At 47.6% G+C, this 23,998-nt stretch overlaps 1 protein-coding gene across 3 annotated transcripts in view; it reads left to right on the top strand.

Annotated features, from left to right (window-relative positions):
- The window catches only part of LOC123762018 (post-GPI attachment to proteins factor 2-like), a 289,172-nt gene that overhangs the window by 260,482 nt on the left and 4,692 nt on the right, over positions 1–23,998 (top strand). For all 3 annotated transcript variants that reach the window (XM_069335770.1, XM_069335769.1, XM_069335768.1), the window contains exon 4: positions 22,708–22,920. In XM_069335770.1, coding sequence (XP_069191871.1) covers positions 22,708–22,920 — 213 coding nt within the window. The remainder of the gene's footprint in view (positions 1–22,707; positions 22,921–23,998) is intronic.

Here is a 23,998-nt window from a genome sequence, read left to right as displayed (position 1 = left end):
TAGTGTCAGAGTAGTTAACGGATGGAATGCATTAGGCAGTGATGTGGTGGAGGCTGACTCCATACACAGTTTCAAATGTAGATATGACAGAGCCAAGTAGGCTCAGGAATCTGTACACCAGTTGATTGACAGTTGAGAGGCGGGGCCAAAGAGCCAAAGCTCAACCCCCGCAAACACAAATAGGTGAGCACACACACACACACACACACACACACACACACACACACACACACACACACACACACACACACACACACACACTCTAACAATCACTCATTGAACTTGTCAGTTTAGTCAGCATTTATTAAACAGGCGATATTATTAAATCACCTGAGACAGGTACGAGGTTCTTCTCTATCAAAGGGTATTTTTCTTATAGACAACCTTTTAACGCCTAGTAACTCATAAACTGTTTAATAAAAGCAAACTAAGCCGCCACGAATGAGGAAGAATGTACAGGTGTCGTTCGTGGACACAAAAATGCTTGCGTAGCTGTTCCTTCAAGCAACTCTCTACCGGACCCGTCCCAGGTCTCTCATAAGAATCAGCCAGCTTCCCAAATCCCGAATTACCTTGATTCATCTATCCCATTACACTTCCATTAGTGAATCTAATGGAACTTGTTCCTTTTTCTGTTGCCATTCGTGTTCGTGGGCAAGTGGTTTACAAACGGTCGTGTGCATATGATTTGTCTGTCCATAGCCTTCACGGTCAGCATGATGAGCCTGCCCCATTTGTATTTCATCAGTGATGTAATTTCGTACTTTTTTCTTCACCAGTGGATCACGTTCGGTTCTTCCAGCCAGTGTAAGGCGTACGTTACTTCCCGTCTGTGTTGCAGGTGTGTTGCATTGTTGTGTGTGTGTGGAGCACTGTGTTTGTCCCCACCAGTGGAATACTGTGTTTCCCAGTGGATCACGTTTCTTCCCTCCAGTGGATCACGTTACTTCTTTCAGTGGATCACGTTTCTTCCCTCCATTAGATCACGTTACTTCGTTAGTGCCGCTCTCAGCGTAGTGCCATGGCCGAGGTGCCTGAGGAAGTCTATAAGACGGGGTGTCCTAGCCTCCCATTTACTGTGGTTGTACAAGGTGCGTCAGGGGAGAGCATTCAGTGTGCATAGGGTGCAGGATCCGGTTACCGCGAGTGAAGAGTGTTGGCGGTCTGCAGAGGAAGACGACACCCCTTGAAGGGCGAGAAGTCAGTTGAGAGTGAAACAGCTGCTGAAGTAGAGTCAAAAAATAACGTGAATAAGGATTCGATGACCAAATGCGTTTCTATGCCCACAGCCCACGTTCCTATGCCCACAGCCCACGTTTCTATGCCCACAGCCCACGTTCCTATGCCCACAGCCCACGTTTCTATGCCCACAGCCCACGTTCCTATGCCCACACGTCAGAAAGTGAAGAAACAGGTGGTTGGAGAGGCCCGTCAGTTGAGGTGCCCACTCTGCCCTACCACTCCTGGGAGACGCTGTGAGACAGGTCCTCCGGGAACCTGCTTGGGTCCTGTTGCCTGTATGTGGCAATCAGTTGGCATGTCCAGCAACATGTACATTGGACAGTCATCTTCACATATACACTGAGACGTGTACACTGAGGTACACTGAGACGTTTACACTGAGAGGTGTACACTGAGGTACACAGTGCCGATCCTTACACAAGCTCAGCATCCTTGTGTGTCAATGTTTACTCACCTGAGAGTCATATGAGCCTCCTTCACTCCACGTTTGTACACAAGTGGCTTACCATATTTTATATTGGGTTAATTTAGTATAAAGACTTGTAATACATTTTATGTTAATTTTCTCATATTTTATTTGTTAGTTTATACGTTAACAAAATTTCGGATCCCAGATCCTTCTACAAGCTACAATGCTGAAGTTACGTGACTACCTTTACTAATAAGGTTTGAGCGGATAGATGATCAAATTCCATTGGATAAAATTTGAGAAATATGGTTGCAGACCCAATCAGAAAAGAGTCAACGTATCGCCTAGTGGAGCAAAATATCCACACATGAATAAAGTAATCTATTGTTAGCCAAAGAAGTCTTACAAGCTAGTTAAGGTAAGCGTTGCTGAACTGGAATGGGAGATTTTGTGGTATTTGAAGCTCTGTGAATAAGCTGGATCATCGCATAAATTAGAGCACCCTGAAGATATTGCTGGCACTAAGATCCTGACGCTACACACTACTACTTCTTCTTCTTGAGTTTGACATATTTATATATTAAGGAGTGTGTTACCATTTATATTTGATATACTCTCCTAACGTTGATTTCACTCTCCCTCGAGCATATCACAGTGGGGATCAGATACGATATGTTGTACTTTTTAATACCCTGGAGATCAATGTCATTAGTGAATATTATGTGATAAAATTACAATCTTTAGGTGTACGTTTCTGTGAGAGTGGAAGCAATAACTGGGAATTATTTGGCTAGGGAGTATTCATTAGAGAATTAAAAGCATAGTATTCCTATGATCAAGCACTCTGTGATGTGTGGTGCTGTACACTGCTCCCTGCACTCGGTGATTTCTGGAGACTATAGCAACGGTGTCACTTATATAGTTAAAAGTGGGGCGATCTTTCCCTAGAGTTATGCATCGTATTGTCACTCCTAAAAAGCTATGATTTGTTCAGATCTGAAAGCTACATCTATGGACAGCACAAAACGTCCACCAGACTGTGAGACACAGTGGTTGCCAGGATCAGGTCGGGTTACCGTTACCTGTGGCAGGTGGCTGCAGGTGACGGGTCTCCCAATCCTGAGCACTCCAGTTGCAAACTGTGAGCAGGAACTACGGCACGATCTCCCGCACTACATCACTGAATGCCCAGTTATTAGACCTTTCAGACCAGTTGGCATGACGTACCTGGACCTTTGCAATTACTTTATTTACTCTCGTATTCTTGAAGATATCCTCACAGTATACCCAAAATTTGCCAGTGCCGACTATTAAACACATGGCTCTGTATGACTAACCATCCTGCGAGATGGGGACTTTTATTACCACTGCTGCCTTATTCAATCTTGTGTTGATGATATCCTCAAAATGCATCCGAAGTCTGCCAGTGCAGACCGCTTATCACATGCCTCTGTATGACTAACCATCCTGTGTGATGGGGATTTCTTAGCATCACCTAGTTAGCTTTTTTGACACACTGTACTCCACTTCATATAGTCTAGGGTAGCTGCACTAATGCAGATGTACCTAATATGTTAATAAAAAAAAAAATAGGAAAGAATTTTTTAACATCACCTAGTTAGCTTTTTTGACACACTGTACTCCACTTCATATAGTCTAGGGAGCTGATGTACCTCATGTATTAATAAAAAAAACTAGGCAGGATTCATCATAACTTTATGTGTTCACTTATGAAACTTGAACATCTTTTCATAATCATCGCGGGTTAGTTGGATTTATTGAACAGTTTGAGCTCCTAAGAGCTACTAGGTTGTCTAATACAATAATAACCTTGGCTTGTGAAGTTCCCAAGCCTGACAACTTCTCGGGAAATGGAAACTAATGCATCATGATTGAGATGCATTTTTTGTACAGGTTTCGTGAATGGTTAATAAATCTTGGCCCAGAATCTTTAATTACCTTCCCTCACCTGGCATTTACGAAACCTCTACATCTTTTCTCAATCGTGGCGACTTAGTTCGAATTTATTTAACTGTTTATGAGCTTGGAAGCACTTCGAGGCCTGAACGACCCAAGATTGTTTTTAAGCAACCACGTTGTGCCTCACAGTCCTCTATGCCCACCGCCCACGTTCCTATGCCCAGCACCCACGCTCCTATGCCCACCGCCCACATTCCTGTGCCCACCGCCCACGCTCCTATGCCCACCGCCCACGTTCCTATGCTCACCGCCCACGTTCCTATGCCCACCGCCCACGTTCCTATGCCCACCGCCCACGCTCCTATGCCCACCGCCCACGTTCCTATGCCCACCGCCCACGTTCCTATGCCCACCGCCCACGCTCCTATGCCCAACGCCCACGCTCCTATACCCACCGCCCACGCTCCTATGCCCAACGCCCACGTTCCTATACCCACCGCCCACGCTCCTATGCCCAACGCCCACGTTCCTATGCCCACCACCCACGTTCCTATGCCCATCGCCCACGCTCCTATACCCACCACCCACGTTCCTATGCCCACCGCCCACGTTCCTATGCCCACAGCGCACGTTCCTATGCCCACCGCCCACGTTCCTATGCCCACAGCGCACGTTCCTATGCCCACCGCCCACGTTCCTATGCCCATCGCCCACGTTCCTATGCCCACAGCGCACGTTCCTATGCCCACAGCGCACGTTCCTATGCCCATGCCGCGTTGAGCTTGTAATCCAGCCTCTGACCAGCCTTCCTCCTGCCTCGGGATATTAGCTCCAGAGACGGTATAATCTCCGTAAGACAAGATTACCTGAGAGTTACTGAGTTCCCGCCTTACCCGCAGCCACCTTTTACACCACACACACACACACACACACACACACACACACACACACACACACACACACACACACACACACACCCACACACACACACACACACACACACACACACACATACGTTCTCCATTGGGCTCTCCTCTTCAGTAATGTTTTATTCGTTTCTTCTCTACCACACACTGTATTTACTAGATAATAATTCTGTCATCAGCGTAGAGCAGAGGTGGTCCCCCGCGCCCTCTTGTGCTCTGTGTGTCCTGAGTCAGTGTCGTGTAAAGGAGCACACCACTGCTGACTCCTGTTAGCAGGCTGAGAGCCTGCTAACAGCCAGTCGTTTAGCAACAAGGTACCCATTCACTGCTGGGTGAACAGAAGCGTACACTTAAGGACTGGCGCCTAGTCAATCCTTCCCGGCCAGGATACAAACCCAGGGCAAATCGCTCGCGAAGTTTGGGGCGAGTGTGTTATCAATGCGCCACCAAGGATTGCGATTTGCCACAACGTACAAAATCCAACCACCTAATGTAACCAAAGGCATAGGAACCCAAGTAACCCACCTAACCTTACCTACCGATGCATAGAAAACGTGGATATTTATAAGCGTTTCTTTTCATTGGTTGTATTTGTAACGTTGGTGACGATAACATACTGGAGGCGTCTTAGTCCCCCAGGTGGAGGCACAGAGGACGGCAGCTTTTTGGTTTCTCTGGCCACCTGGTATGACCTGCCTCCTGTCTGGGCCCCTTGTCTCAGCCTCGTCTTATTGGTGTCAAGACCTTTCTCCACTACTCAGCTCTCCACCTCTAATTACCTGCGACTGCCACAGCCTGTTATAAACTACTTACGTTAATTAAGGCACGGCCTGGCCTGCCTTATGTGATCCCCAAGTTGGCCGTGTTCCTTGGCTACAAGTCTGGCCTGAATATTATTTTACTGTACTGTCTTGGGGGTCGAGGCTTTGAGATGTGCCAAAGGAAATTCACGAAATAGGGAGACGGGGGAAGTAAAGAAATGACAAAAAGTTATGTTTATAAAACAAACACACATGATATATTTCATCAGCGTCCTCCTAAGGTCCCCCAATGTCATGAAAACGGTTAAATTAAAGTGTCCGCTCCTAACCTACCAGAGGACACCAAACAGAAAACGGAACAGTTCGTCGCTTTTGCGAGCCGCTTCCATTTTCTAGCACGACAATTTTTGGTCTTATGTAACGCATACGAGCGAAAAGCGACGTTCTCTGTAGGAGGACAGGTTGTAGGAGGACAGGTTGTAGCAGGACAGGTTGTAGAAGGACAGGCTGTAGGAGGACAGGTTGTAGGAGGACAGGTTGTAGGAGGACAGGTTGTACGAGGACAGGTTGTAGGAGGACAGGTTGTAGGAGGACAGGTTGTAGGAGGACAGGTTGAAGGAGGACAGGCTGTAGGAGGACAGGTTGAAGGAGGACAGGTTGTAGGAGGACAGGCTGTAGGAGGACAGGTTGTAGGAGGACAGGTTGTAGGAGGACAGGTTGTAGGAGGACAGGTTGTAGGATGACAGGTTGTACGAGGACAGGTTGTAGGAGGACAGGCTGTAGGAGGACAGGCTGTAGGAGAACAGGTAGTAGGAGGACAGGTTGTAGGAGAACATGCTGTAGGAGAACAGGCAGTAGGAGGACGTAGGAGGACAGGGTGTAGGAGGACAGGATGTGTCCCTGACCAGGAAGGTGGTGTGTGGCGGCGGGGTTGTAAAGGCACCTGACACTTCCTTACTGAATTTCCAGCAGGTCAAAGTTTGTGGGTAGGGCGCACACCTCACTATCCTTACACTTCTTACTCTCCTTCGTTACTTCTAATTTATGTCTGGAGAAGGTAGTGGAGAAATGGAGGAGGAAGAGAGAGAGAGAGAGAGAGAGAGAGAGAGAGAGAGAGAGAGAGAGAGAGAGAGAGAGAGAGAGAGAGAGAGAGAGAGAGAGAGAGAGAGAAGGGGGGGGTTTCCCTTCTCACTCCTAATTAGCCATATTCTTCATCATCGTTTGGTCCTTCATCCTACATCCTGTTCCTCTCCATCCCTCCCCCTCCCCCTCCCCCTCCCCCTCCTTCCCGTCAAGAATCATAAGGTTTGCCAACTGGTTCGGAAACTACCAGATCGTGAGAGCCGTTTGGGGAGCGCCTTGGCCAAAATCTGTAATGTGTTTTAGATTAATAACACATCCTTTTTCACCTTAAGAGAGCAACAAGTTGTAGAATAAAATATTCGGTGTAAAAGTAGGAAAATAAACCTCTAGAAGCGAATTAATGTCCTTTCCTGTAAGACGTGCGGGAAGGTACCCGTGGAATACCCTCTGGTGACTTTGTATTCTCTTAAGTCTGTAGTAACTAAATAAAAACTTGACACATGTCTAAGATTACACTTACACTTATATACCAGCCTGGACCACTGGAAGAATCTAAACACATATATTCCAAGCATGATTCATAAAGATATAAAACACAATAGACATATATGCCCAAAAATAAAAAAATTGTAATTGATATATAAAAGAATTAAATGATATCAAACGTGGGTAGAAATGCACTTTTGTTAGAAATTCAGAGAGCAAATGTTTTGGTATTCAGTGAGTTGTGGATCACAAAGGTTGTATATCACGGTCGTGGGTCACCATAGGTGTGTGTATCACGGTCGTGGGTCACCATAGGTGTGTGTATCATGGTGGTGGGTCACCATGGGTGTGTGTATCATGGTGGTGGGTCACCATGGGTGTGTGTATCATGGTGGTGGGTCACCATAGATGTGTGTATCACGGTGGTGGGTCACCATGGGTGTGTGTATCATGGTGGTGGGTCACCATGGGTGTGTGTATCATGGTGGTGGGTCACCATGGGTGTGTGTATCATGGTGGTGGGTCACCATGGGTGTGTGTATCATGGTGGTGGGTCACCATGGGTGTGTGTATCATGGTGGTGGGTCACCATGGGTGTGTGTATCATGGTGGTGGGTCACCATGGGTGTGTGTATCACGGTGGTGGGTCACCATGGGTGTGTGTATCATGGTGGTGGGTCACCATGGGTGTGTGTATCATGGTGGTGGGTCACCATGGGTGTGTGTATCATGGTGGTGGGTCACCATGGGTGTGTGTATCACGGTCGTGGGTCACCATGGGTGTGTGTATCATGGTGGTGGGTCACCATGGGTGTGTGTATCATGGTGGCGGGTCACCATGGGTGTGTGTATCACGGTCGTGGGTCACCATAGATGTGTGTATCACGGTGGTGGGTCACCATGGGTGTGTGTATCATGGTGGTGGGTCACCATGGGTGTGTGTATCATGGTGGTGGGTCTCCATGGGTGTGTGTATCATGGTGGTGGGTCACCATAGATGTGTGTATCATGGTGGTGGGTCACCATAGGTGTGTGTATCATGGTGGTGGGTCACCATAGATGTGTGTATCATGGTGGTGGGTCACTATAGGTGTGTGTATCATGGTGGTGGGTCACCATAGGTGTGTGTATCATGGTGGTGGGTCACCATAGGTGTGTGTATCATGGTGGTGGGTCACCATAGGTGTGTGTATCATGGTGGTGGGTCACCATAGGTGTGTACACTAAAGGAGCCGTGTTGGGATGCGCCCGTGTGAAATAGAAAGTGTTGACCAGCTAACCAAATACCTGTCAGGAAAGTAAAGTTTGTAAAAATAATAAAAAACTGTTAATTTAATACTAAAGGGGAGGAGTGGATGTGTATATGCGGGTGAAGTAATAGACGGGGGCTCGCAGGATTGTTTCAAGCGTAGGTAAGACATATACATAGACATATACATTCATATATCTGAATGAATATAATTAGTAGCTGCCTCGTATAGGCCTTCTCAAGTGTACATTATTATCATGTACTTTTTTTTTACTTAACACCTTGCCTGAATTTTTTTTACAAAAAGCAAGAAAATTCCTGTGACGCACCCAAACTTCTGGAAATGGATTGGAAACTGCATAGTGGCTCCTGGTGAGTCTTCAAAACACTTCATATCAATCTCGAACCTCTTTACAACTTGCAAGGAACGCGCTTTGAATGTTCTTAAAACATTGTTGGAGCACGTCTGGAGCATCCTTCAGATGTGCCTGGAACATATTTGGAACTTCTCCGCAACGTAACTCAAGAAGTTTTTGGAGGATATTTAGAGTGCACATGGAACACCTTTGACGACTTCTTGGAATTGAGTTGCAACACATTCGTGTCGCGTCTAAGGAGCCTTCCTGGAAAATATTGGGATGGCATATGGAAAACATTTAGGAAGGGAACAAATCTTCAAATATCTCATATTATTCTGGACTTGATTTTTGACGAACGGCTTAAAACAGTTTAGATAAGAGTAGACCATTCCGGGATGAAGAAAGGAGGCCAAGTTTAGAAGCTGCCAGGACGGTGCGAGCCGCCACCTGGGTGAGGGAGGGGAGGGTAGAGGCGGGGAGGGGGAAGGGAAGAGGGAGAGGCGGTGAAGGGGCATTGGAAGGGAAGAGGGAGGGGGGAGTGGGTGAAGGAGAAATAGAAAGGGTGAGTAATATAGCGACTCTAGTTTAGAGAAGAAGAGGGAAATGAAGCGTAACTGTGATCATGGGGAGGAAAGAGAAGAAAGAAAGAGAGGGAAGAGGAAAGCCCATAAATAAGGGAAGAGAGGAAGTACTGATAGAGTTGGGATAATCTCCATACGACAGAAGAGAGGGAGAGAAAGCGAGAGAAGGATGATCACGCAAAGCGGCAGAAAGGAAATAAAGGATGGAAAGTAAATGGAAAAAGAGGGCGGGCCCATAATGGAGAGTGAGAGGTGAGAGGCTGAGCCCTCTCCCCACCCTCCCTGCCCGAGGGCCGCACTCTTAAGCCAGCGCTGGACACAACCCATCAGGAAAAAAAGATACTCGATTGTGTTTGGAAATTTCCCTTTATTGGCGGCGAACTATGGGATATGTTGTTGTAAAGCTTACCACACACACACACACACACACACACACACACACACACACACACACACACACACACACACACACACACACACACTGTGTGTGTGTTTGAGGGGAGGGCAGGAAGGGTAGTGTGTGGTGACGGATGAGAAGCAAAAGTGTGTGGGGCGGCATCATCCACATCTGTTTGCTATGGTTATCTATCTTGAGGTTATCTTGAGATGATTTCGGGGCTTTTAGTGTCCCCCGCGGCCCGGTCCTCGACCAGGCCTCCAACCCTAGGAAGCAGACCGTGACAGCTGACTAACACCCAGGTACCTATTTTACTGCTAGGTAACAGGGGCATAGGGTGAATGAAACTCTGCCCATTGTTTCTCGCCGGCGCCTGGGATCGAACCCAAGACCAAAGGATCGCAAGTCCAGTGTGCTGTCCGCTTGGCCGACCGGCTCCCTTGGTTGGGTCGTCCTCACATGTCTCTTTTTGGATATGACGCGGATTTCACTTTTTTGTTGACGTATAGGATCTCTGTTCTGTGCCTTCTGTCTGACATTAGGTTATCTAGTTCCTGTCTTCTGTCAACGTGTACTTTATTTTCGTGTCCTGTCAACGTGTACCTACTTCCCGTTTTCTGTCAACGTGTACCTACTTCCCGTTTTCTGTCAACGTGTACCTACTTCCCGTTTTCTGTCAACGTGTACCTACTTCCCGTTTTCTGTCAACGTGTACCTACTTCCCGTTTTCTGTCAACGTGTACCTACTCCCGTTTTCTGTCAACGTGTACCTACTCCCGTTTTCTGTCAACGTGTACCTACTCCCGTTTTCTGTCAACGTGTACCTACTTCCCGTGTCGTCACCCCGTTGATACTTTGTGTTAAGTCAGCCTGTAGGTACATTAGAACACCCTTACAAGCACTACAACAAGCACCGCTACAAGCACTACAACAAGCACCGCTACAAGTATTACAACAAGCACCGCTACAAGCACTACAACAAGCACCCTTACAAGCACTACAACAAGCACCGCTACAAGCACTACAACATGCACCCCTACAAGCACTACAACATGCACCCCTACAAGCACTACAACAAGCACCGCTACAAGTATTACAACAAGCACCGCTACAAGCACTACAACACACACCGCTACAAGCACTACAACAAGCACCGCTACAAGCACTACAACAAGCACCACTACAAGCACTACAACAAGCACCACTACAAGCACTACAACAAGCACCGCTACAAGCACTACAACAAGCACCGCTACAAGCACTACTACAAGCACTACAACAAGCACCGCTACAAGCACTACAACAAGCACCACTACAAGCACTACAACAAGCACCACTACAAGCACTACAACAAGCACCGCTACAAGCACTACAACAAGCACCGCTACAAGCACTACTACAAGCACTTCTACAAGCACCGCTACAAGCACCACTACAAGTACTACTACAAGCACTACTACAAGCACCACTACAAGTACTACTACAAGCACCGCTACAAGCACTGCTACAAGCACTACTACAAGTACTACTACAAGCACCGCTACAAGCACTACAACAAGCACCGCTACAAGCACTACTACAAGCACTTCTACAAGCACCGCTACAAGCACCACTACAAGTACTACTACAAGCACTACAACAAGCACCACTACAAGTACTACTACAAGCACCGCTACAAGCACTGCTACAAGCACTACTACAAGTACTACTACAAGCACCGCTACAAGCACTACAACACACACCGCTACAAGCACTACTACAAGCACCGCTACAAGCACTTCTACAAGCACCGCTACAAGCACTACAACAAGCACCGCTACAAGCACTACAACAAGCACCACTACAAGCACTACAACAAGCACCACTACAAGCACTACAACAAGCACCGCTACAAGCACTACAACAAGCACCGCTACAAGCACTACTACAAGCACTACAACAAGCACCGCTACAAGCACTACAACAAGCACCACTACAAGTACTACAACAAGCACCGCTACAAGCACTACAACAAGCACCACTACAAGTACTACTACAAGCACTACTACAAGCACTACAACAAGCACCGCTACAAGCACTACAACAAGCACCACTACAAGCACTACAACAAGCACCGCTACAAGCACTACAACAAGCACCACTACAAGCACTACAACAAGCACCGCTACAAGCACTACAACAAGCACCACTACAAGTACTACTACAAGCACTACTACAAGCACCGCTACAAGCACTTCTACAAGCACTACTACAAGTACTACTACAAGCACCGCTACAAGCACTACAACAAGCACCGCTACAAGCACTACTACAAGCACTTCTACAAGCACCGCTACAAGCACCACTACAAGTACTACTACAAGCACTACAACAAGCACCACTATAAGTACTACTACAAGCACCGCTACAAGCACTGCTACAAGCACTACTACAAGTACTACTACAAGCACCGCTACAAGCACTACAACAAGCACCGCTACAAGCACTACTACAAGCACCGCTACAAGCACTTCTACAAGCACCGCTACAAGCACTACTACAAGCACCGCTACAAGCACCAAAACACTTATCACTACAAGCACTACTACAAGCACCGCTACAAGCACTACTACAAGCACCGCTACAAGCACTACTACAAGCACCGCTACAAGCACTACTACAAGCACCGCTACAAGCACTACTACAAGCACCGCTACAAGCACTACTACAAGCACCGCTACAAGCACTACTACAAGCACCGCTACAAGCACTACTACAAGCACCGCTACAAGCACTACTACAAGCACCGCTACAAGCACCGCTACAAGCACCGCTACAAGCACCACTCCTCTTCAACAAATCTCTCCAAACTAAATGAATTTCCCCTCGCAAACTCGTTTTCTGTTTTGGAAGTTTTCCCCTTTTCAAAGAGCTCCCAAAATTATTGTTATAATAACGAAAATAATAAATATAATAATGAAAATTATAAAATAATAAAATCAGTAATTAAACTATTTCTGCATTTATGATTGTACGAGTATGTTGGTGTCTAGATTTGTTAATTGTTACACCAATTTCTCTCTTTCAAATTGTGGGGCGAGAGTCAGTCGCCGAGTGTTCCAAATTTAGATCAGGACATTAATTGCTGCCTCACTGGCAAGGGGTCCGCGAAGCAAGAAAATTTCGCGATATTTCCAGAAAGTTCTAATTTGCTGAAGAAGGCGTCCTCCCTCCTTCGCTCTCCCTCTGCCCCTCCAAAGTGTCGCCTTGTCTGGTGAGTGGGGGAGGGGGCACGTACGACTCCCTGGGGGCCGATGAGGGTTACCTGGGGCCCCTCTCCTCTCCTTTGGGTGTTGTGCGTGCTAAGATACACACCCCCGTAGGGATCTTGTTCGGGTCAACGGACCTCCCACTGGAGGGTCCGTCCGTGAGGCGCTGTCCTTAGTGGATGGTTGGGTGTCATCCCTGGGGCGAAAGGGAGAATGAGGTCTTTGTTCTGCCCAGTGTGGAAGAATGTACGATGCCGTAGGACTCGCCTGTTAAATAGGGCGAGCATCGCAGGGGTCGACATATGTCGACCTCCCTGCATTGGTCAGTAGTACTTCCTGCACTGGATGCCCTAGTAGGTCGTATCCCTTGGCTCTGAGACCCTGACTTTTAAAATTGATGCTGTATGGAAACTGAGCCTACTTCTCTAACCCAGGCTCGTGGGCGACCAGGCCCCCGAGTCCTACTGTGCTGGAAGGCCCCCTTTGTAGCCCCCTCTCTATTGGGCCCAGACCAAGCTGCTTCTCTGACTCAATCAATCAATCGATTGTACAGGTAAAGGGGGAGCGGGAAGTGGATACAGCTGGAAGAATAGTCTGGAGAGGAGGCTCCGTATTCTTAGAGAGTAGAGTCAAGGCTTAATCCAGCAGCAGGGCAAGGATTCTTGTATAGTTAGCGTAGAATCGATGCGCCGTCCAAAGCACCAGGGGGTGCCAAGAGATCCAGCAGCAGTCAGAAGTCCTTGCTCAGCAATCAGTAGATCAGGTCCTAGTTTTGGTGTGGTAGTGTGGTCTTGCTACAGTATCCTGTCCTATCCAGTGAGCGCCGCCACAGTCAGGCTACCACGTTTCTTCCTCATAGTATAGTGGCGGGAGGTATGCAGTCCTAGCCCTCAGTGCATTGATTGCGTCCGTATCTGCACAGGCGCCGCAGATACCAGTTATGGCTGTGATCACGTCGGGGGCTGTTGTCTGTGCGTTGTGGTTCTCTAAATGGTGTTCGATATACATTATTTTATCTTTTGGTTTCTGCTCCCTCCGATCCACCCAACCCACACATTCGTCCCTGATTACTCTTCGTTTCTCTTGGTATTTTTGTGAGATTGCTAGTGGTTGGCCCTGAGAACGTTCCATTGTATATGGAGGTTGGGGACTGTGTAGTATAATGTATTGAGAATTTTGCTCCAGGGATTTCCATGCTGGGGTTTTTTATGGGGGGGGGGAAGGGGGGCTTGCTTGTCAGACCTAAATGTGGTCGTAGAGGTGATTGCCAAGCGGGGTGGCCGAGGGTTGTCCATCACTGGCGTGTCATATGTTGTCGGTGTTTCTTCAGGTGAGTCGGTCCGGGCTGCTATGGGTGCTGTCGTTGTCTGTACTGCGTCGGTTTGGGTGGTAGAGGTAATCTTGAGATGATTTCGGGGCTTAGTGTCCCCACGGCCCGGTCCTAGACCATGCCTCCTTTTTTGTTACACACCCCCAGAAAGCAGCCCATAGCAGCTGTCTAACTCCCAGGTACCTATTTACTGCTAGGTGAACAGGTGCATCAGGGTGAAAGAAACGTTTTGCCCATTTGTCTCCACCTCCACCGGGGTTCGAACCGGAACCTCAGGACTACGAATCCGAAGTGCTGTCCACTCAACCGTCAGGCGGGTGGTAGTGTGGTTTGTTTCGAGCACTTGGACAGGTGCAGTTTCGTTAGATATCAAGGATGACGTCGTTGTCTGTGCTGCATCCATTTGGGTGGCAAAGATTGCGAGGCTCCTCGCTGGCATTTGAACGGCTAGAATTCCGTTCTGAATTCCACCCGTTCACCACTACACTCACAGCTGGAAGAATAGTCTGGAGAAGGTGTGCATGCCCACGATTCCTTCCCAACCCACTACATTCCAGGCTGTTTGGTCTTGCTACATGGAGTAAGTATTTGGATCTCAGTCATGTTGATTCTACATGTCCTGATGATTTATTCATCCGAAACACTTAGTTGATTCGGTGGATACCTTTGTCACTTTTAACCCCCACCCGTACTGATACACATGTCGTTGTTGCTGCTTCTCAGGAAGCGGCTGACCACTTACCCCCGTTGTCCTGCACTGGGAAGACTCCTGTTCGGATCTCCAAAAATGCCCGATTAAATACCAACATTGGCATAGTTATTCTCCCGCACCATGTCACGACTGGTGATAGAGAACTGTAGGACTGCCACGAGGATATTAAACATATCTTTGAGGCTCAGAAGCCCTACTATCCTCTAGATTGATACGTTCACTTGTCACCCTCGTGGTGGTCGTCGTCAGCCTCTTCGCGTAGTGAAGATCACTTTTGATAGTAGGTCCCTTCCATCTTCCGTAATTCTTGCTGATGCCAGATGCTCCATTCAGGAGTACATTCTCTCTCCTCGCCTCTGCAATAGGTGCTGGAGATTTGGGCATGGTCCCTTCAAATGCACAAGTGAGGTGTCTCTTTTCCCCTGTGTGGAAAATCTGGTCATTGTAAGTAAGAGTGCTCTTCTTACCAAACTCACTGCATCAATTGTGGTGACGCCCTCCTCAATTTGAAACATCACGATCATTTATCTTTTCCTGAGGCGAGGGGCCAGGTACACCCTCTTCCCTCTTTCTCTGGCGTGTCTTATGTTCGTGTGTTGCGTTCCTCTTCTGGACCTCTTCCATTTTCTCAGTTTCGCAACTGTTTCCAGGCCTTGGACCCCGATACCTCCACCATCACCTCATTTGCTCCTTTGCGTTATGAGCCTGAGAATCTTCCTCCTGGTTCTCCGTCTGCTGTTTCCCTCCCTCCTTCCTTCCTTCCTTCCTTCCTTTCTTCCTTCCTTCCTTCCTTCCTTCCTTCCTTTCTTCCCAATCTTCCTTGTCTCCTATGCCCTTTTTCCCTTCTCGCCCCAATCCTTCTTCTCGGCCCTTCCCTCTGTCTTTTGGCCCTCCTGAGGCGAGCCTGTCCGTCAAGGCCGTTGTCCAACCCCCTCCCTGCAATCAAGTTGACCGCTCCAGTTCTTCTTCTCCTGTTGAGACTGTCGACGCTGTTGGCCAGTATTTTGCTGTTGGTATACCTGTCTATCTACGTCAGAAACGTAAACGTGGCTCCTCCCTTTCGTCCTCCCCAGCGGGAAAAAAGCCTTTGCTCTATTCTTCACCTTCTGACTCTGACTCTATACCTACATTCCCTCCCGTTTCAGTAGCGGAGTCACCTGTTCCTGGTATGGAGGTTCCCCTTGGTCCTTTATTCTCTCTAGGATGCTGCCCTTGATGAAGTGCACCTCCCTGTTTCTGTCTCAACCCCCCTCCTCCCCCCCTGATTCCCTTGACCGCCCCTCTCCGATGCCTCCAACCACTCCGGACTCTGTCAGCCCGCCTCTGGTCCATCCTACCGCTCCCTTGACTCCATCGCCCTTGCTAGATTTACCTCTGCCCCGTAACCCTGATTTCACTGATCCTGATTCTGATCTTACTTAGTATACTGTGTTCTTCTTTGCCTTTGTTTCACCCTTGGTCTCTGTTTCTGTTCTCTCTATTTTGTATAATATCTATTCTTCAATGAAATATTCGTGGATTTTATGCCAACTTCAACGAACTCCAACTTCTGATCACACAGTTTCCACAACTTTGTGTCTGTCTCCAGAAGCCGATGCTTGGTGCTCGCCCTGGTCACTTCTGTGGTTATTCCTTTCTCTCCCTCCGTCCTATAGCTTTTGCTCGGGCCCATAACTCTACTGCTCTCTTGATTCTTATTGATTATATGAGACTTTTTCAGTCGCACATTCAGTGTTCTGCGGCCCATATCTTTGTGAGTAAATGGTATACAGTCTGTTCCGTTTATCCTCCCCCCTAATGTCCCGCTTTATCTTCCTGATCTTAAAAACCTGTTGGACTCCTTAACTGAGCCTGGGCTCCTTTTTAGGTGATTTTAACTGTCGACATACCCTCTGGGGCGATGTTCTGATAAACACCCGGGGCCGTCTTCTCGAACCATTTGTCCTCTCTTCTTCTCTGTCTCTTCTGAATTCTGGTGAACCCAGTCATGTTGACTCGTGCACTCACACCCTCTCCTATCTTGACCTTGTGCGGTCCCTACAACACCCTCACTCTCGCTTATGTTGTACTTTGACCGTCAGCCCTCCTGTGGTCCCTGTTCCCTTTCACCTCCGACCTTTTTCTTTACGGATGTCTCGCTTGCCAGGTTCTCTTTCGGCTTGTGTTACCAATATTTCTCCTCGTGGCGTTCCCGTCTTGCCCCCGTGTAGGGTCCTCCCTTCCTAAGTTTTGTAAAACCTTGACTAATGTGACTAAAGCTTTTACCCCTCCTACAGTTCTGAAACGCTTTTTCCTTGCACACTTTTCTTCACACTCCCACTCCACTTCCGTCTTCACAGATGGGTCTAAGTCTGTAGATCGTGTGGGCTCCTCTGGTTTTTTTCCTAACCACACCTATATATGTCGCCTGGCTCCGGAGACTAGCATCATCACCGCAGAACTTTGTCATTTTGCATGCGCGTCATCAACTACTTTCTCGCTGTCAATCTTCCTTTGTTATTGTAGTTGACTCTCGCAGTGCCCTCATGGCTCTGGAGTCCTTTAATCCAGTCCATCCGGTGGTCGTCGAAATTCAACATTGGGTGTTTCTTATCTCCAGCAGATTTAAGACAGTGAAGTTTTAATGGTTTCCAGCCATGTTGGTGTGTTCTTAAATGAGCGTGCAGATGCTGCCGCTAAGGAGACTATCTGCACTTATCCCATCTCAGGTAAAGGTGTTCTTTATTCTGATTTCTACGTGGTTACTCATTCCTCAATCCTTACCCATTGGCAGGGTCATTAGTCCTCTGTTAATGGTAACAAACTGAGTGCTCTTAAGGGTAGCGTGTCCCCATGGCCTTCCTCCTACCATCATAACCGACGGTGGAAAACGGCTCTGGCAAGGTTGCATATTGGCCATTCACGTTTAACTCACGTAAACGTAATGGAGTGCCACCCTCCTCCTTATTGTCCAAACCGCATTGTCCCTCTTACAGTCGTACATATCCTTGTTGAATGTCCTAACTTCCAGGACGAGCGTGTCTTGCTTCCCGACCGTCCCCCTGCGCTCACTTGTCCCTCGATAGAATCCTTGGTGAATCATACACCTTTGATATCGTTCGCCTTATGCGCTTTTGTTCTCGTATTGGCGTCCTTAGTGATATTTAGCGCCTGATGAATATTACGCATATTTGATGGTGCTACATATCCTTCCTGGCTTGACGCCTTTTTTTATAATTACTTACTCTCTCCCTCCCTATTCTCCCTATTCTCCCTTTCCTTTCCCTTTTCCCTTCTCTGTGCCTCTCCTTCACTCTTGCATAAATCTGGTACTTTCTTTCTCTTAGGCATCCTTTCTTCCTACCCACCACATCCTCCATCATTAGAGTTTTTTTTCCCCTCACTTTCCCACCACACTTTATCCATTCCCTCAAACCTCATTCCTCCTCCCACACCTCATTATTTCCCCCTCATTCCTGCCCTATACCTTATTCCTCCCTTCATACCTTATTCTTCCTCCCCACACCTAATTCATCCTTCATCACCTTATTCACCTCCACCACCATCTACACCCACACCTCATCCACCCCCACACATCCACCGCCACACACATCCACCCTCACACGTCATCCGCCCCCACACATCATCCACACCCACACATCATCCACCCCCCACACATCATCCACCCCCACACATCCACCCCCCCACACACATCATCCACCACCACACATCCACCCCCCCCACACATCATCCACCCCCACACATCATCCACCCCCACACATCCACCCCCCACACACATCATCCACCCCCACACATCCACCCACCCTCACACATCATCTACCCCCACACATCCACCCACCCTCACACATCATCCACCCCCACACATCCACCACCACACATCCACCCCCCCCCCACACATCATCCACCCCCACACATCATCCACACCCACACATCATCCACCCCCACACATCCACCCACCCTCACACATCATCTACCCCCACACATCCACCACCTCCACACATCATCCACCCCCACACATCCACACCCACACACATCCACCACCAATCTGCTTGTAATAACTGGTCGGTGATATAACGGAGATGGAAGAAAAGTTTGGGCTCCAGCGCGGAAATTTACATCATTTAAGAAGTTTTGCTCGGGGATGGGAGGGGGGTATGGGGGGTGAGGGGGGGAGGGGGGTGAGGGGGGGAGGGGGGTATGGGGGGTGAGGGGGGGAGGGGGGTATGGGGGATGAGGGGGGGAGGGGGGTATGGGGGGTGAGGGGGGGAGGGGGGTATGGGGGGTGAGGGGGGGAGGGGGGTATGGGGGGTGAGGGGGGGAGGGGCGACGTTGATGGGCAGGTGAGCCCGGGAGGGAGGTACATAACTCTCTTCTTTCGAGGTATTTATTCAGTCTTCTTTCGAGACTGAATAAAGAGATTTCTTGGTACCAGCGCTGAACTTGTTTCAAATGTTCAATATATTTCCTCAAACTGGTTGACTGAGAACCAGTCGACCAGAATGAGAATGATGACTGAGAACAAATCGACCAGAGTCGTGAAGAAGGGACACGTCAACCAGAGTGATAACTGAGAACACGTCAATAATACACTGATAATAACAAGTTTGATGGAGCTGATTTTTATATCTTTGGCCAAAAAACTTGAAATTTTTTAAAATTTAAGACAGACGTAGATAAACCCTACACATTTAACTTACTTTTTGAAGGAAATAATTATTACTTAGTGAGCACACTTAGTTCCGTCTACACAACCATAAATAAGTGACTTTTCAACTTGTGACAATATATTTTTGTATTTCAGTCATTTAACTAAAACGTTAATTTATCTTATATAATGCTTGCTTACAGTTAATGGTGTTAAGTAAATAAGGGGTTGCAATTTGTCACAAGTTACACTTTATTCACAAATTAAACTCTTTCTGTTCTTCACCAAATAACGTCTCCAAATGCAGAATTAATAATGTTACTTAACAGCCTAGCACATACATATTGACATACAATAATACTTCTCACCTTGGCAGTCTTGTACATGAAAGTTATTATAATAAAAATAATAAATAGAATGTGTGTACAAAGAACATAAGAGTAATGTACAAGTGTAGGGAGGCAGGAGTTGCACATACTGATGAAGCCACTATTACGCAAAGCATTTCGAGTAATTATATAGAAGCGTCAACAAAAATCCCATCGATATGCCATCACATCTAAGTATTCATCACTATTTTCCAACACTTACGAGGTAAAGGGAACTATCAAGGGACAGCGCCGAGCCATTACGACTATATATATAGCACTACGAAGGGGCCAGGATAAGGATTTAGGATGGGACGGGGGGGAAGGAATGGTGCTCAACCACTTGTGGACGGTTGGGGATTGAACGCCGACCTGCATGAAGCGAGAATGTCGCTCTACCGTCCAGCCCAAGTATAACAGATTAAATACACACAGAGCAACTCTTGTTAAGACAAATGTTAGCATTGTGGTATTTTCCCTTTACGAGTGTTGATTAACACAAACGGCGAGGCTTGCCTTCAGTACCACCTCTTGTACAAGTATTCTCACGGCTGTATGATGCCTGGATGATATCACAGCTAATCCATCCACTGTCTATCTTGAGGTTATCTTGAGATGATTTCGGGGCTTAGCGTCCCCGCGGCCCGGTCCTCGACCAGGCCTTCTTTTTTGTTACACATCCCCCAGGAAGCAGCCCGTAGCAGCTTTCTAACTCCCAGGTACCAATTTACTGCTAGGTGAACAGGTACATCAGGGTGAAAGAAACTCTGCCCATTTATTTCCGCCTCTTCCCAATCACTTGGGCTGGACGGTAGAGCGACGGTCTCACTTCATGCAGGTCGGCGTTCAATTCCCGACCGTCCAAGTGGTTGGAGATCCATCCCAAATCCTTATCCTGACCCCCTTGCAAGTGCTATATAGTCTTAATGGCTTGGCACTTCCCCCTGATAGTTCCATTCCATATTTCCGCCTCTGCCGGGGATAGAACCCGGAAACTTTCGACTACAAACACCGATCGCTGTTCACTCAGCCGTCAGGCCCCTAGACCGTTGGGTCTAAGGGGCGTGACGGCTAAGGGTCTGACATAGACCCCTTGCAACAGAACAATAACTTCCTGTTGTATGGGAAAACACTGCTGACTTTCCCTGTCAGTCGTCCAACATATATTCAGGGCTGCCTGGCGTAGGTCCTGCTGCTGTTGCTGCTTCACTTAGTGGTCGCTGCTACTGTAAACTCCAGACAGTCCTATGCATTAGGCTTCAATGTAACGAAGACTCTTAGTGACAGCAGAGCACAACGGTAGAACATCCTTAGTGACATCAGCACAATAAGTGACGCTGCCATCCAATCCAGGACCGTCTCGGCGACTCATGACGCCATAGCTCTTCTCCCATTGGCTGTTTTAGGTCACGTGACCTGTAAAACCTGGTCTTCTGCTAAGGCATCAGAACATGTCAGGCGTCATGTTGTTTAACTAATTACATTAAAATATAGATATAATCTGATAACCTTATAACACAAATATATTCATCATAACCTAATTAAAATATTCTTTGATAATTATGCATGTTGGTTGTGGGGTGTGTGAGGGAGGTGAGCGGTGTGCTGGTGTTCGTCAGTATCTTAACCTCACACCATGTTCTATCTCCACCCACCGCTCCTGTGCCAGGTAAGTTACGGGCTCACCATACCCCGTGCTACTTGGAACTTGTTCCGAGTAGCTGAATCTATAACAACAACACAAGCTCTAACTTCACGTGCCCCACCTCTCGTCTTCCTCTCCTACACTAACACTTGTTTTTGTTGTCATGATCACATTAACGGTTATATTTGTTCTTAAAAGTATTCAGATATGTACAGGTCAACGCTACTGTCTAGCCACTTAGAGCTGGCGCTCGATACCCGATGGTTCACGTTGGTTGAGGACCGTCGGGTCACTCCGTCCTCACGTCCCAGCTCCGGGGCTAGATTCACGAAGAAGTTACGCAAACACTTACGAACCTGTACATCTTTTTTCAATCTTTAGCTACTTTGTTTACAATTATTAAACAGTTAATGAGCTCCGAAGCACCAGGAGGCTGTTTATAACAATAACAACAGTTGATTGGGAAGTTTTCATGCTTGTAAACTGTTTAATTAATGTAACCAAAGCCGTCAAAGATTGAGGAAAGATGTACAGGTTCGTAAGTACTTGCGTAACTGCTTCGTGAATCTGGCCCCTGGTTCTCCTATCCCTTCAAAGTGTTGCAGCCATACTGGCTTAGCGCTTTCTCCTCATAATTACCTTGCCTCGGGACTGAACTTGTGACAATATATTTTTGTATTTCAGTCATTTAACTAAAACGTTAATTTATCTTATATAATGCTTGTTTACAGTTAATGGTGTTAAACAGTTAAACACATTACAAATAGTTCGTGACATACTCCCATTATTTGTTTCTTTCATCGTCTGTTGTCAGTACCCCTTGGTCAGGACGGTAGAGGGACGGTCTCGGTACATGCAGGTCGGCGTTCAATCCCCGACCGTCCAACTGGTTGGGGGAAGGAATCACCATTCCTCCCCCTCCCCCTCCCCCCCTCCGTTCAATGCCAAAATCCTTATCCTCATATCCATTCCAAGTGCTATATAGTCATGATGGCTTAGCGCTTTATCCTCATTAATTGCCTTACATCGTTTCAGTGCACTTGCATAATTTTAGATTTAATTCTCTATTAATAAACTGTTTTGCAGAGTTTCATCCTCCACTCCTGATCGGTTTCAGTTTTAACATTTTACTCGTGCTCCGTCGTTCTGCAGTAGAGGTGTGACGCTGACTAGGACTAGTAAACTACACAAGACTGTAGTTATCCTTAAGTCTCTAGATAAGACCTTAATGTATAAGTTATGATACTTAAGAGTGTGTTACGATGACACATGTGTGTGTGTTCTCTCACATGACACGTGACCTGTGTGGTGGTGAGTGTTACTAATGGGTGTTGTGATGCCAACAGCTGTGCACGAGAAGCTGTTCACGCTGTTCATGCTGGTGTCGCTGGTGTACATGCTGTGCGTGATCCGGGTGGTGCGGGCCGTGCGCCACACCCTCTCGCCCAGGCTGCTCCGGTCCTTCGCCCAGAAGAAGTGGCTCTTCGCCATCAAGCTGGCCTCCACCGGCGGCCTCCTCTTCTTCTTCTGGCGCCACCGTGTCTACTGCCAGCCCATGGGTTAGTTCCCTCCCTCTCAGTACTCCCTCTCCAGTCCTCCCCCCTTCTCTACTACCCTCCCCTAATCATACTCTCTATTACCCTAGCAGTAAAATAGGTACCTGGGTGTTAGTCAGCTGCCACGGGCTGCTTCCTGGGGGTGGAGGCCTGGTCGAGGACCGGGCCGCGGGGACACTAAAGCCCCGAAATCATCTCAAGATAACCCTCCCCCAATCTTCCTCCACTTTACTACCCTCCCCAATCCTCCCCTTCTCTACTTCCCTCCCCCAATCCTCCTCCTCTCTACTACCTTCCCCCAATCTTCATCTTCTCTACTACCTTCCCCCCAATCCTCTTCTCTTCTGTCCTCCCCCAATCCTCCTCCACTCTTCTGTCCTCCCCCAATCCTCCTCCACTCTCTGTCCTCCCCCAATCCTCCTCCACTCTTCTACCCTCCCCAATCCTCCTCTTCTCTATTACCCTCCTCAATCCTCCTCCTCTTTACTACCTTCCCCCAATCCTCCTCCTCCACTCTACTACTTTCCCCAATCCATTCTACTACCTTCCCAATCCTCCTCCTCTACTTCCTTCCCCCAATCCTCCTCCTCTCTACTACTCTCCCCAATCCTCTCTACTACAAACAGTTCCGTTCCTGCCCCCCCCCCTCTCCCTTCCCGACACACCCTATTCCGCTACCACCCATAATCCCCTTCCCATCCATTCTACCTAACCCCCCCCCCCCCTCAGGTGGATTTAAATTTAAGCTTTATTTCAATATTAATAACTTTATTAATTTTAATGTTGACAAATGTGAATATATAGATTTTAGCCTTAACACAGAAGCTGCGAATGAGTTCAGGGATCAGAATGTTAACATTACAAGATTACACTGATCCCAGTCAGCAGTGTACAGTGTTCCAGTGACTTGACTACACTGTACAGGCCAGAGGTGGGTTTTGGGTAACGGTTCGCGGTTTTGGCCTTCTATCTAAATCATATAATTTTGATCCTCCATTTCTGACACCTTTACGTAGTTATTATAAACTGTTTATATTATTAAGCACAAGATGGGTGCCCGGGTCTGGCTTTCACCCCTCTC

Source organism: Procambarus clarkii, chromosome 34, assembly GCF_040958095.1.
Source record: "Procambarus clarkii isolate CNS0578487 chromosome 34, FALCON_Pclarkii_2.0, whole genome shotgun sequence".
In the NCBI taxonomy this organism is placed as follows: Eukaryota; Metazoa; Arthropoda; class Malacostraca; order Decapoda; family Cambaridae; genus Procambarus; species Procambarus clarkii.
This window is presented reverse-complemented; position numbering and strand designations above follow the sequence as displayed.